Source organism: Pseudophryne corroboree, chromosome 3, assembly GCF_028390025.1.
Source record: "Pseudophryne corroboree isolate aPseCor3 chromosome 3, aPseCor3.hap2, whole genome shotgun sequence".
Taxonomy (NCBI): domain Eukaryota; kingdom Metazoa; phylum Chordata; class Amphibia; order Anura; family Myobatrachidae; genus Pseudophryne; species Pseudophryne corroboree.
The window spans coordinates 234599121-234612126 of NC_086446.1; the positions used below are offsets into that span (position 1 = coordinate 234599121).

At 46.3% G+C, this 13006-nt stretch overlaps 1 protein-coding gene across 3 annotated transcripts in view; it reads right to left on the reverse strand.

Moving 5' to 3' along the window:
• NCOA3 (nuclear receptor coactivator 3) overlaps nucleotides 1–13006 on the reverse strand; it is a 329159-nt gene that overhangs the window by 7795 nt on the left and 308358 nt on the right. For all 3 annotated transcript variants that reach the window (XM_063958907.1, XM_063958905.1, XM_063958906.1), the window contains 7 exons: nucleotides 9763–9889; nucleotides 9469–9640; nucleotides 9056–9358; nucleotides 6116–6220; nucleotides 5146–5377; nucleotides 4737–4902; nucleotides 3651–3789 (listed from right to left, as the gene is read on the reverse strand). In XM_063958907.1, coding sequence (XP_063814977.1) covers nucleotides 3651–3789; nucleotides 4737–4902; nucleotides 5146–5377; nucleotides 6116–6220; nucleotides 9056–9358; nucleotides 9469–9640; nucleotides 9763–9889 — 1244 coding nt within the window. The remainder of the gene's footprint in view (nucleotides 1–3650; nucleotides 3790–4736; nucleotides 4903–5145; nucleotides 5378–6115; nucleotides 6221–9055; nucleotides 9359–9468; nucleotides 9641–9762; nucleotides 9890–13006) is intronic.

Consider the following 13006-nt stretch of genomic DNA (forward strand, 5'->3'; position numbering starts at 1 on the left):
CCTCCTGAGATAGTGCTACTCCTACCAACAACTGCTCCCTGGATCTCGCCTTTATTAGGAGATCGTCCAAGTACGGGATAATTAAAACTCCCTTTTTTTCGAAGGAGTATCATCATTTCCGCCATTGCCTTGGTAAACACCCTCGGTGCCGTGGACAGTCCAAACGGCAGCGTCTGGAATTGGTAATGGCAATTCTGTACCGCAAATCTGAGGTACTCCTGGTGAGGAAGATAAATGGGGACATGCAGGTAAGCATCCTTGATGTCCAGGGATACCATGTAATCCCCCTCGTCCAGGCTTGCAATAACCGCCCTGAGCGATTCCATCTTGAACTTGAATTTCTTTATGTATGTGTTCAAGGATTTCAAATTTAAAATGGGTCTCACCGAACCGTCCGGTTTCGGTACCACAAACAGTGTGGAATAGTAACCCCGTCCTTGTTGAAGTAGGGACACCTTGACTATCACCTGCTGGGAATACAGCTTGTGAATTGCCTCTAGCACAGCCTCCATGTCTGAGGGAGCAATCGGCAAGGCAGATTTTAGGAACCGGTGGGGTGGAGACGCCTCGAATTCCAGCTTGTACCCCTGAGATACTACTTGAAAGATCCAGGGATCCACCTGTGAGCGAGCCCACTGATCGCTGAAATTTTTGAGGCGGCCCCCCACCGTACCTGGCTCTCCCTGTGGAGCCCCACCGTCATGCGGCGGACTTGGAAGAAGCGGGGGGAGGACTTTTGCTCCTGGGAACCTGCTGTTTGTTGCAGCCTTTTTCCCCTACCTCTGCCTCTGGACAGAAAAGACCCGCCTTTTCCTCGCCTGTTTTTCTGGGTCCGAAAGGACTGTACCTGATAAAACGGCGCTTTTTTAGGCTGTGAGGGAACATGGGGTAAAAATGCTGACTTCCCAACTGTTGCTGTGGAAACTAGGTCCGAGAGACCATCCCCGAATAACTCCTCACCCTTATAAGGCAAAACTTCCATGTGCCTTTTGGAATCTGCATCCCCTGTCCACTGCCGAGTCCATAAGCCTCTCCTAGCAGAAATGGACAATGCACTTATTTTAGATGCCAGCCGGCAGATCTCCCTCTGTGCATCTCTCATGTATAAGACTGAGTCTTTTATATGCTCTATGGTTAGCAGAATAGTGTCCCGTCTAGGGTGTCAATATTTTATGACAGGGAATCTGACCATGCAGCGGCAGCACTGCACATCCATGCTGACGCAATAGCTGGTCTAAGTATAATGCCTGAGTGTGTATATACAGACTTCAGGATCGCCTCCTGCTTTCTATCCGCAGGCTCCTTCAGGGCGGCCGTATCCGGAGTCGGAAGTGCCACCTTTTTTGACAAACGTGTGAGCGCTTTATCCATCCTAGGAGGTGTTTCCCAACGTGCCCTATCCTCTGCGGGAAAGGGAACGCCATTAGTAATTTTTTAGAGATTACCAATCTTTTATCGGGGAAAGCCCACGCTTCTTCACACACTTTATTTAATTCTTCAGATGGGGGAAAAACTACGGGTAGTTTTTTCTCCCCAAACATAATACCCTTTTTAGTGGTACCTGGGTTTATATCCGAAATGTGTAACACCTCTTTCATTGCCTCAATCATGCAACGAATGGCCCTAGTGGACATTAGATTAGACTCATCGTCGTCGACACTGGTATCAGTATCCGTGTCGACATCTGCGTCTGCCATCTGAGGTAGCGGGCGTTTTAGAGCCCCTGATGGCCTTTGAGACACCTAGGCAGGCACGAGCTGAGAAGCCGGCTGTCCCGCATTTGGCATGTCGTCAATTTTTTTGTGTAAGGAGTCGACACTTGCACGTAATTCCTTCCATAAAACCATCCACTCAGGTGTCTGCCCCGCAGGGGGTGACATCACTTCTATAGGCATCTGCTCCGCCTCCACATAATTTTCCTCATCAAACATGTCGACACAGCCGTACCGACACACCGCACACACCGGGAATGCTCTAACAGAGGACAGGACCCCACAGAAGCCCTTTGGGGAGACAGAGAGAGAGTATGCCAGCACACACCAGAGCGCTATATAATGCAGGGACTAACTGAATTATGTCCCCTATAGCTGCTATAATATTTACTGCGCCTAAATTTAGTGCCCCCCCTCTCTTTTTTACCCTTTTCTGTAGTGTAGACTGCAGGGGAGAGCCAGGGAGCTTCCTTCCAGCGGAGCTGTGAGGGAGAAATGGCGCCAGTGTGCTGAGGGAGATAGCTCCGCCCCTTTTTCGCAGACTTTTCTCCCGCTTTTTTAAGGATTCTGGCAGGGGTAATTATCACATATATAACCTCTGGGGCTATATATTGCGATTGTTTTGCCAGCCAAGGTGTTTTTATTGCTGCTCAGGGCGCCCTGCACCCTCAGTGACCGGAGTGTGAAGTGTGTATGAGGAGCAATGGCGCACAGCTGCAGTGCTGTGCGCTACCTTGGTGAAGACAGAAGTCTTCATGCCGCCGATTTTCCGGACTTCTTCTTGCTTCTGGCTCTGTAAGGGGGACGGCGGCGCGGCTCCGGGAACGAACACCAAGGCCAGTTCCATGCGGTCGATCCCTCTGGAGCTAATGGTGTCCAGTAGCCTAAGAAGCCCAAGCTAGCTGCAAGCAGGTAGGTTCGCTTCTTCTCCCCTTAGTCCCTCGTTGCAGTGAGCCTGTTGCCAGCAGGTCTCACTGTAAAATAAAAAACCTAAAATATACTTTCTTTCTAAGAGCTCAGGAGAGCCCCTAGTTTGCATCCAGCTCGGCCGGGCACAAAAATCTAACTGAGGCTTGGAGGAGGGTCATAGTGGGAGGAGCCAGTGCACACCAGGTAGTCTAAAGCTTTCTTTTAGTTGTGCCCAGACTCCTGCGGAGCCGCTATTCCCCATGGTCCTTTCGGAGTTCCCAGCATCCACTAGGACGTTAGAGAAACAATATAACCCACCCAAATCTAAATCTTTCTGCATGTTACATCTGCCACACCTGCAGTGCAACATGGTATTGCCCAGTTGCTAACCAACCTGAATAACCCCCATAGTCCAACAGTGTTTAACACACATTTGTCAAGAAATGACATCAGGAAAATAGTATACAGTATATTTATATAGTCTGTACAGAGTGGGCATTCCCTGCGACATTGCTCTAGTTTCCATTGATAGAAAAGCTGTTGGTATGTTAATACAATCTGCTCAGACAACCTTGGTTAAATCATGGGCCACAGCAAACAAAGATACCGTTGCTTTTTGCTGCTGAATGCACTTTGGGTTTATTCACAGCTATCTACTGGTAATGCATTTTTATCAGCCACAAACATCTGAAAAGTGCATTACAAATTAGATGCACTTTTATGGCCATTATGTTCTAACATTTAATACTTAAAAAAACAACCATGGCACAACTTCTTTTTCATACAACACAGATTCCAATCGCTGCTGCACTGGTAATAGCACATAGGAAAACAGTGTCTAAAGCACAAGCTAGTTTTCATGCATTTTACCTATATGTATAAATGAGCCCTTACAATTACAAAAGTCTTTTGGAACCAGGTAACTACCAGTCAGACAATTTCCATGTATAGGTTTTGGGTACAGTTTTCAGTGTAAAAAGCTAATTTTTTGAACAAATAATCTGAACAATTGTATATGCTTTAAGTCACCTGGTCAGGTCCCATCGGCATGCCCGACATAGGCAAGGCATTCATAGCCATTTGCCCCATGTGGCTTCCATTACTATTTATGTGCATCATATTGTATGTGGCAGGGTTGCCCTGGTGGTTATACTGCTGCGGGAACGAGCTGCAACGAAACAAAAGTTAGTTATAAAATCAGCTGTAGGAATACCACCATCAATAACACCGCCTGTAACACTGTTCTGTTCTTCACTAGAACGTCAACACAAAATCAGAGGAGCTTGGTGGCAATAGACCAGGAGTGGGCAGTGCTTTTCTCCCTGGGTGCTAGAAACTCAACATTACAAGTTAAACATGTTTCTAGAATGCCAGCACCTTTGCAACATATACAAGCATTACAAGAGTCATTGGGCGGTATTCAAATGATATCTCACACCCAATCTCCTTTCTAAAGTGATCCCCGTTATCGTGCATATTGCAGCCATAGTAATCAAATTTAGCTGCGTAACGGGTTAGGGTGCCTCGCTACCCCGAGGGTAGCGATCTAAAATGATAATACCACACTCATCAGCAGAAACAGAACGGGCGTGGAAGGGGGTGAAAAGAATTGAATACCGCCATTGATGGGCACCGAAATGATGTTTACCTGTTCTTCCTTTTTTGAAGCTACTTTACTTAGATTAAGTTGGTTCTCTGTTTTGGAGAAGGTCTAGCTTGCCAATCAGTTCTCCTCTATGATGGAAGGAGGTGGAGTACAAATGTAGAAGCAGCACAGTGCACATCATAGGAGAGGAACTGATCCAGAAAGGGACAAAGGCTGCCATTGCTTGTGCTGGACGATTGGTATTTGCAAACACATGGTTTACTTGTTAAATACCTAGGCCCACAAGATTACTTTATTTTAGAATGGGACTTGAGTGTTTGCTATGCATTTACAGGCGTATGCCAAGGCTGCTTGTTATGGAGCATCTGCCTTCAGTGGCCACAGGGTGGTTCAGAAGCACGAGAGGAAAGGAACATATCTAGTGTTCGCATCAGCTCTAATTGATATAGAAAGATTCTGCTCCAAACAACCCTCTTAAAAGATCTGGAGTTGATCAGTAAGAACCTTACCTGGGCCGTGCCAGGTTTCCTGAAGGCCAGCCCTTTATGTCCTGTGACTGGTACATTTGTGTGGTCTGAGGGTGAGGATTTTGGGAAGGAGCCATTCGCGATGACATCATAGCATTTGGGGGGCTTGAAACCCTTCCAAAGGTGGGGTCAGCCTGCTGTGTTATTCCTGTTAAGAAAAATAAACACAAAAAGTCATACATTACAGTAGATTTCATTTATTGCATCCCAATAGAAAAGTACTGTATGAAGCCTGGGCTATACAAGGGAAGGAGTCTCAGTATCAGATGTCCAGGCTCCTACTGGGTTTGGCTGCTGTTATACTAAATAAAGTTTCCAACTGGAAAGAGAAATAGCCCTGTACAGTATATTTAAATCTTCCTAGAGTCTAGTTTGTGGCAGTCAGACTTACCATAGTTAGATGGGTATGAGAACTGTTGTGGAGGAGCTTGAGGCATGGGGGGACCACCAAGCGGGTTCTCCATACTAGGTGAAGCAGTCACATTTGGGGGAGGACTGAATGCCTGTGACTGTCCCTGCTGCTGTTGCTGCTGGATGATCATAGCCATTCTCTGTTGGCGTATATGGTGACTGATCAGCTCCCGGTTCCGTTGAGCAACCATTTGAGCATTCAAAAATCCCTGCTGTAATAAATGACATTATATTAGTGCATAGATCCCATTGTCATACACTTGATAACATTTAATCCTGTACTCCACTTTAGGACAATTACACATGCCAAGAATTATCATCCTCAACTTTTATTTTTAAGCGCCACAAGGTGTCTACAAGTGCCATGTAATGAAAACAAAACAACATACATAAGGGGTGTATTAATTAGCCTCGGTAAGCTGGTGCGAGACGCGGCTTATCTGGGATTTTGTTTCACCAGCCTCAGGCAGGCGAAGCAAAATCCCCCAAAACAGCACCGTTTTCTGGTCCTACCGAAAAACGCACAGGTTTCACTGAACCTGTGTGTTTTCGGGTGAAAGGTATTTTTTGTTTCAGGTGACCTAATTGAATGTACCGAGAATAAAATAAATCGAAAAAACTCAAATCAATTTTTCGCTCCCGATGCTTCTTCATGAGTAATTGAATACCCCTAAGTACTAAACCTGAGGTCAGGAGAAAGAAATAGGGCAGGCAAATCATCTGCTTTATGCCTCAACCAAAATAAACAACTGTTTTGGGCCACACTCACTGGTTGTAGATCCCACTAGTTTAGGGTTGTGAGAAACTGTTATTATGGGAAAGCATGCACAAAGTCTTCTCATTGTAATATATTATTTATACATATGCGCACGTTAATATCACATAACAGCAGAAAGCATAACAGCAGGAATAAGAGCTATTAAATTAGACACTAAAAGAACAATCCTTACCTGTGACCCCACCGGAGTCTGCATCACTGGCCGCATAACCCCAGCTCCACCTGCGTTCATGCTCTCCACCTTCATCTCAAGTGCCTGCCGGCTTTGGTTCAAGAACTGTCAAAATTAAGAGGGGGGAGAAATTATTTCTACATGACTACATAAGCTTGTATCACAGCATTATTCTATACAAGATCTCCCTACATAGGTTATTATTCAAGCTAACTTTAGTAAAAAGACACAATATGTGCCATCTGAGATGATTGTTACATCATTAGACAAAAGGCTGGCTAGAGTACTTAGGCTGTAGTACTTCTGCATCCCACTCCCCCCCCCCCCCCCTCCCAACCATCACCTTTTACCCAAGTGGTCACATGACGACACCCCACTGCAGCTGGTGTTCCAGGTTCAAAGCAGAACCAGTTCAAACAAATTGTGGTTTGCATAGTATTACAGTTGTAGTGTATATTCAATACTACATTCTAGCAGAAAATTACTATTTTGTTTTGTTAATTGTACCGTTTTTTTGTTTGTTTGTTTTTTATTATTATTATTATCCTTTATTTATATGGCGCCACAAGGGTTCCGCAGCGCCCAATTACAGAATACATAAACAATTAATCAAACCGGAAAACAGCAACTTACAGTTGATGACAGTGTAGGACAAGTACAGGGTAAATAAACATAGTTACATCAGCAGATGACACTGGAATAAGTATCAGGTGGCAGAAGACTGCTGGATGTGGTGCAGTTGAAGATTATTAAAGTAAGAAAGGATAAGCACATAAGGGAAGAGGGCCCTGCTCGTGAGAGCTTACATTCTAAAGGGGAGGGCTAGACAGACAGGGGTGACACAGATGGGGTACATAGAGAGCGTAGAACAGAGGGTTAGGATGAGATTTGGCTGGGTTTGGTGAAGAAGTGGGTCTTGAGAGATCGTTTGAAGTTTTGTAGAGAGGTGGAGAGACTGAGGGGGAGAGGTAGGGAATTCCAAAGAAGTGGTGTAGCACGTGAAAATAAGTAGACCACAAGTCTGGGCACGAGTCCACCACATGATCATTGTGTAGTGCATCGCCATCCAACAGTTTCACATTATGACCGTGCTCTTTATGTTGTTCTAAGCAACCTCTGAGCACACCCTGGATTGACTCATAAAACAGTATACCTACTAACTCGAAGCGCCCCTGACCCGTTTGGCAACTACCACTCTCTTTCTGTTGTTTGAAGTGTTGGTGACACTTTATTACTTTTGGGACACAGGCTGCTATAGGCGCACGAATTGTGACCACAATTTTTTCGCATACCTGTAAAACGTTCGTTTGCGTCAGTATACACTACTATTTTTGTGTGGTGATTTCAGGACTTGGAAACGTCAATGGACTATACTGTGGCTTTATCACGTTCGTTTGCGTCTGTATATAATGTACTACTGTATTTGCGTCTGTACACTAATATATTGTATGACCTACTGTAGCAAATTGTCGCGTAATAAGACGCACCAGTAAAGTAGTTCTTACGCTGTAGTTCAGTATTGTGTTTTAATGGCAACCACATGCATGAGCAATGGTGATTTTAAAAAGCGACATCTGGTGGATGATCGCAGGTATTACACTTAAAGGTAACGCCAAACGCTCTGTGCGCCTCCCTACGACTATGCAAGCCTCGTTGCGCCCAGCCACGCTGCATATGCCTGATCGCAACTAACGCCTCAGCCAGCAAAGATAACGGAGGCTCCATCTGTATGTAGTGGAGTGATTTATTGCTACTGCGCAAAATGTCCTGTAAACACTCACTGCACACGTGCAGACCCAAGTGGCCGATGGTGTTCGCTACAGTGCATGACATAACTAACACTTGAGAACGAGGTTTGTGATTACTGTCCATGTCAGGATGGAGACTGAGAGGTGTGCTAAAGTCAACACAAAAAAAGGCAGTTTCGTGTGCGTTATGGTTGGGAACGCTGCTGCATTCTCAATGGCAAATCCACTGCTTCAGAGACCAATTTAGCTGGGTTTGGGGAGAGTAGACCTAGGAGTGTTTACAGTCTCTACTCTAATTACATAGACCAGAGAGCCCGAAAGTGGGAATCTAAGCGCTCGTACACTCCGTCTAATGGTGGAGCATAAAGGGAAGACTGAGACTAGCACTGGCATATTTCCTCAACCGCTAAGTAGAGCGCGGCTGCATTACTACCCATTTCTGCATCAGGCCCTGTTCAGGACATTGTGGGTTGGCTTTTTACTCTTACTCATATGGACACAAATTTTGGACATTTTAATTGCCTCCCATGAACAATGAAATGTGATGTACTTTGCTGGTGTAAAGAAAACAAACAAAACATAATGTGTCCCGCACATCTCAAGTACAGTAGTAGAAACGGTGTTTATTAAATGGCACTCTTAATTTCTTGTTATAAATTTTCATAATTTCCAGAAAATAATAAAGTACAAATGAAGGAACACATTTAAAATATTACAAGAGGCAAAGTAATTTCTTAAAAATAACCATTATTATAATCATGGAAGTGTTCACGCTAGGCTGTTTTAGCAGAGCCCTGATAAACCGCCTGCCTGTACCTTCCCACCTGCTTTTTCCACTTGCGGTTGCCATTCACTGGCGCCGGGCAAACAGATATTGTGAGGGGAAAGTTTGGGGGCAGCCTAGCATGTCCGTAAGTGCTGGGCACGCCCCCAACATAACGGCCCACTGCTGGCCACTCCCCCTTTTTGAGAACATGCATAGGACCCCTACCCGCATCCTAGGGGGAACACTAAAAGTGTCACATTACTTTATTAAAATGTCACTTTGAAATAAGATGCTAGGAATGTAACTGGAAAAGAAATAAAAGGAGTAAACGGACTCTGCTCGCCCACAGGTACAGATCTATCTAACAGAGGAAAAGAAATGTAGACAGAGAATTGGAAACTATCACAATGGGATGTTGGCTCTTACCTGCTGACTCTGAAGCCTTTGCTGTAGTTGCATCCTCAGCTGTTTGGGGATATTTGTCCGGGGTCGCATTAGATTGGCCCTCGGGTGCATTCCTTGCAGAGGGAAGTTGCCTTGTTGCTGGCTTATCTGCCCCATCATAGAATTAAAAGGTGCATGCTGCCCCTGCATGTTACTGAAACCTCCTCCTTGCATTGCGGACCCCTGCCCTGGGTAGGGCTGCCCATACATAGGAGGCTTCTGATCGATCAGAACCGGGGAATCTTGTGGCTGGAAGGCATCTGTTTGGGGTTCTAGAGACTGGCCCTGAATCAAAGATGATAATAAATCACATACAAGTAATGATAGATTAGATAGATTAGATAGATAGAGTTGTCCTATATTATTTTGTAGTCTTATCTTATACTGTAGCTGACCTGGTTAACAAGCTCAGGTATACCAAGTGCCCGGTCTATCTCCTCCAGCCCGGTGGGGTCTGTGCTGCTCAGGAGTGTATGGAGTTGGTCCAGCAGAGCTATCTCATCTGTCTGTCCCTCCACAGTTGAAGGAGGACAAAGGAGATCGTCTAATGAACTCCGACCAAGCTGCCTACAATACAGAATGATGCAGTAATTTAAGAAATGAACACAACAAATTATACAATGTCCATTATCACATTGTTTTTTTTTTATGATACTTCAGCTGGTCAGCTATGTGAAACCTGTGCCCACCTGCTCTGAGATACAGTAGATCTCTGATCCATTGACATCATACTTTCTGGCCAAGATCCCGTAGGGTTAGAGGGTGCCTGCTGTCCATAAGGATTGGACCCCATTCCCATCACCATTTCATTAGGTCCTAGTAAAACATTTAGAGGGAGTATAAAATGTAAAGCGGAAAATAAGATTTTACTCACCGGTAAATCTATTTCTCGTAGTCCGTAGTGGATGCTGGGGACTCCGTAAGGACCATGGGGAATAGCGGCTCCGCAGGAGACTGGGCACAGCTAAGAAAGATTTAGGACACCCTGGTGTGCACTGGCTCCTCCCACTATGACCCTCCTCCAGACTTCAGTAAGGATACTGTGCCCGGAAGAGCTGACACAATAAGGAAAAATTTTGAATCCCGGGTAAGACTCATACCAGCCACACCAATCACACCGTATAACTCGTGATAATATACCCAGTTAACAGTATGAACACAACAGAGCCTCTCAAAAGATGGCTGAACAATAACCCTTGTAGTTAACAATAACTATATACAAGTATTGCAGACAGTCCGCACTTGGGACGGGTGCCCAGCATCCACTACGGACTACGAGAAATAGATTTACCGGTGAGTAAAATCTAATTTTCTCTGACGTCCTAGTGGATGCTGGGGACTCCGTAAGGACCATGGGGATTATACCAAAGCTCCCAAACGGGCGGGAGAGTGCGGATGACTCTGCAGCACCGAATGAGAGAACTCAAGGTCCTCCTCAGCCAGGGTATCAAATTTGTAGAATTTTGCAAACGTGTTTGCCCCTGACCAAGTAGCAGCTCGGCAAAGTTGTAAAGCCGAGACCCCTCGGGCAGCCGCCCAAGAGCAGCCCACTTTCCTCGTGGAATGGGCTTTTACAGATTTAGGCTGCGGCAGGCCAGCCACAGAATGCGCAAGCTGAATTGTGCTACAAATCCAGCGAGCAATAGTCTGCTTTGAAGCAGGAGCACCCATCTTGTTTGGTGCATACAGGATAAATAGCGAGTCAGTCTTCCTGACTCCAGCCGTCCTGGAAACATACATTTTCAAGGCCCTGACTACGTCCAGTAACTTGGAGTCCTCCAAGTCCCTAGTAGCCGCAGGCACCACGATAGGTTGGTTCAAGTGAAAAGCTGATACCACCTTAGGAAGAAACTGGGGACGAGTCCTCAATTCTGCCCTATCCATATGGAAAATCAAATAGGGGCTTTTACATGACAAAGCCGCCAATTCTGACAAACGCCTTGCCGAAGCCAAGGCCAAAAGCATGACCACTTTCCACGTGAGATATTTTAAATCCACGGTTTTGAGTGGCTCAAACCAATGTGACTTTAGGAAACCCAACACCACGTTGAGGTCCCACGGTGCCACTGGAGGCACAAAAGGAGGCTGAATATGCAGCACTCCCTTGACAAATGTCTGAACTTCAGGCAGTGAAGCCAGTTCTTTTTGGAAGAAAATCGACAGAGCCGAAATCTGGACCTTAATGGAACCCAGCTTTAGGCCCATAGTCACCCCTGACTGTAGGAAGTGCAGAAATCTACCTAGCTGGAATTCCTCCGTTGGGGCCTTCCTGGCCTCACACCACGCAACATATTTTCGCCATATGCGGTGATAATGTTGTACGGTTACCTCTTTTCTAGCTTTAATAAGCATAGGAATGACTTCCTCCGGAATACCCTTTTCTTTTAGGATCCGGTGTTCAACCGCCATGCCGTCAAACGCAGCCGCGGTAAGTCTTGGAACAGACAGGGCCCCTGCAGCAGCAGGTCCTGTCTGAGCGGCAGAGGCCATGGGTCCTCTGAGATCATTTCTTGAAGTTCCGGGTACCAAGCTCTTCTTGGCCAATCCGGAACAATGAGTATAGTTCTTACTCCTCTTCTCCTTATTATCCTCAGTACCTTGGGTATGAGAGGAAGAGGAGGGAACACATAAACCGACCGGTACACCCACGGTGTCACTAGAGCGTCCACAGCTATCGCCTGAGGGTATCTTGACCTGGCGCAATATTTTTCTAGCTTTTTGTTTAAGCGGGACGCCATCATGTCCACCTGTGGCTTTTCCCAACGGTTTACAATCAGTTGGAAGACTTCTCGATGAAGTCCCCACTCTCCCGGGTGGAGGTCGTGCCTGCTGAGGAAGTCTGCTTCCCAGTTGTCCACTCCCGGAATGAACACTGCTGACAGTGCTAACACGTGATTTTCCGCCCATCGGAGAATCCTTGTGGCTTCTGCCATCGCCGTCCTGCTTCTTGTGCTGCCCTGTCGATTTACATGGGCGACAGCCGTGATGTTGTCTGACTGGATCAGAACCGGCTGGTTTTGAAGCAGGGGCATTGCTTGACTTAGGGCATTGTAAATGGCCCTCAGTTCCAGAACATTTATGTGTAGGGAAGTCTCCTGACTTGACCAAAGTCCTTGGAAGTTTCTTCCCCGTGTGACTGCCCCCCAGCCCCGAAGGCTGGCATCCGTGGTCACCAGGACCCAGTCCTGTATGCCGAATCTGCGGCCCTCTCTGAGATGAGCACTCTGCAGCCACCACAGCAGACACACCCTGGTCCTTGGAGCCAGGGTTATCAACCGATGCATTTGAAGATGCGATCCGGACCATTGGTCCAACAGGTCCCACTGAAAGGTTCTGGCATGGAACCTGCCGAATGGAATCGCTTCGTAGGAAGCTACCATCTTTCCCAGGACTCGCGTGCAATGATGCACCGACACCTGTTTTGGTTTCAGGAGGCCTCTCACTAGAGACGACAGCTCCTTGGCTTTCTCCTCTGGGAGAAACACTTTTTTCTGGACTGTGTCCAGAATCATCCCCAGGAACAGTAGACGTGTCACCGGAACCAGCTGAGACTTTGGAATATTCAGAATCCAACCGTGCTGGTGTAGCATCTCCTGAGATAATGCTACGCCGACCAACAACTGCTCTCTGGACCTTGCCCTTATCAGGAGATCGTCCAAGTATGGGACAATTAAAACTCCCTTTTTCCGAAGGAGTATCATCATTTCGGCCATTACCTTGGAAAATACCCTCGGTGCCGTGGACAGGCCGAACGGCAACGTCTGGAATTGGTAATGACAATCCTGTACCACAAATCTGAGGTACTCCTGGTGAGGATGGTAAATGGGGACATGCAGGTAAGCATCCTTGATGTCCAGAGATACCATGTAATCTCCCTCTTCCAGGCTTGCAATAACCGCCCTGAGCGATTCCATCTTGAACTTGAATTTTCTT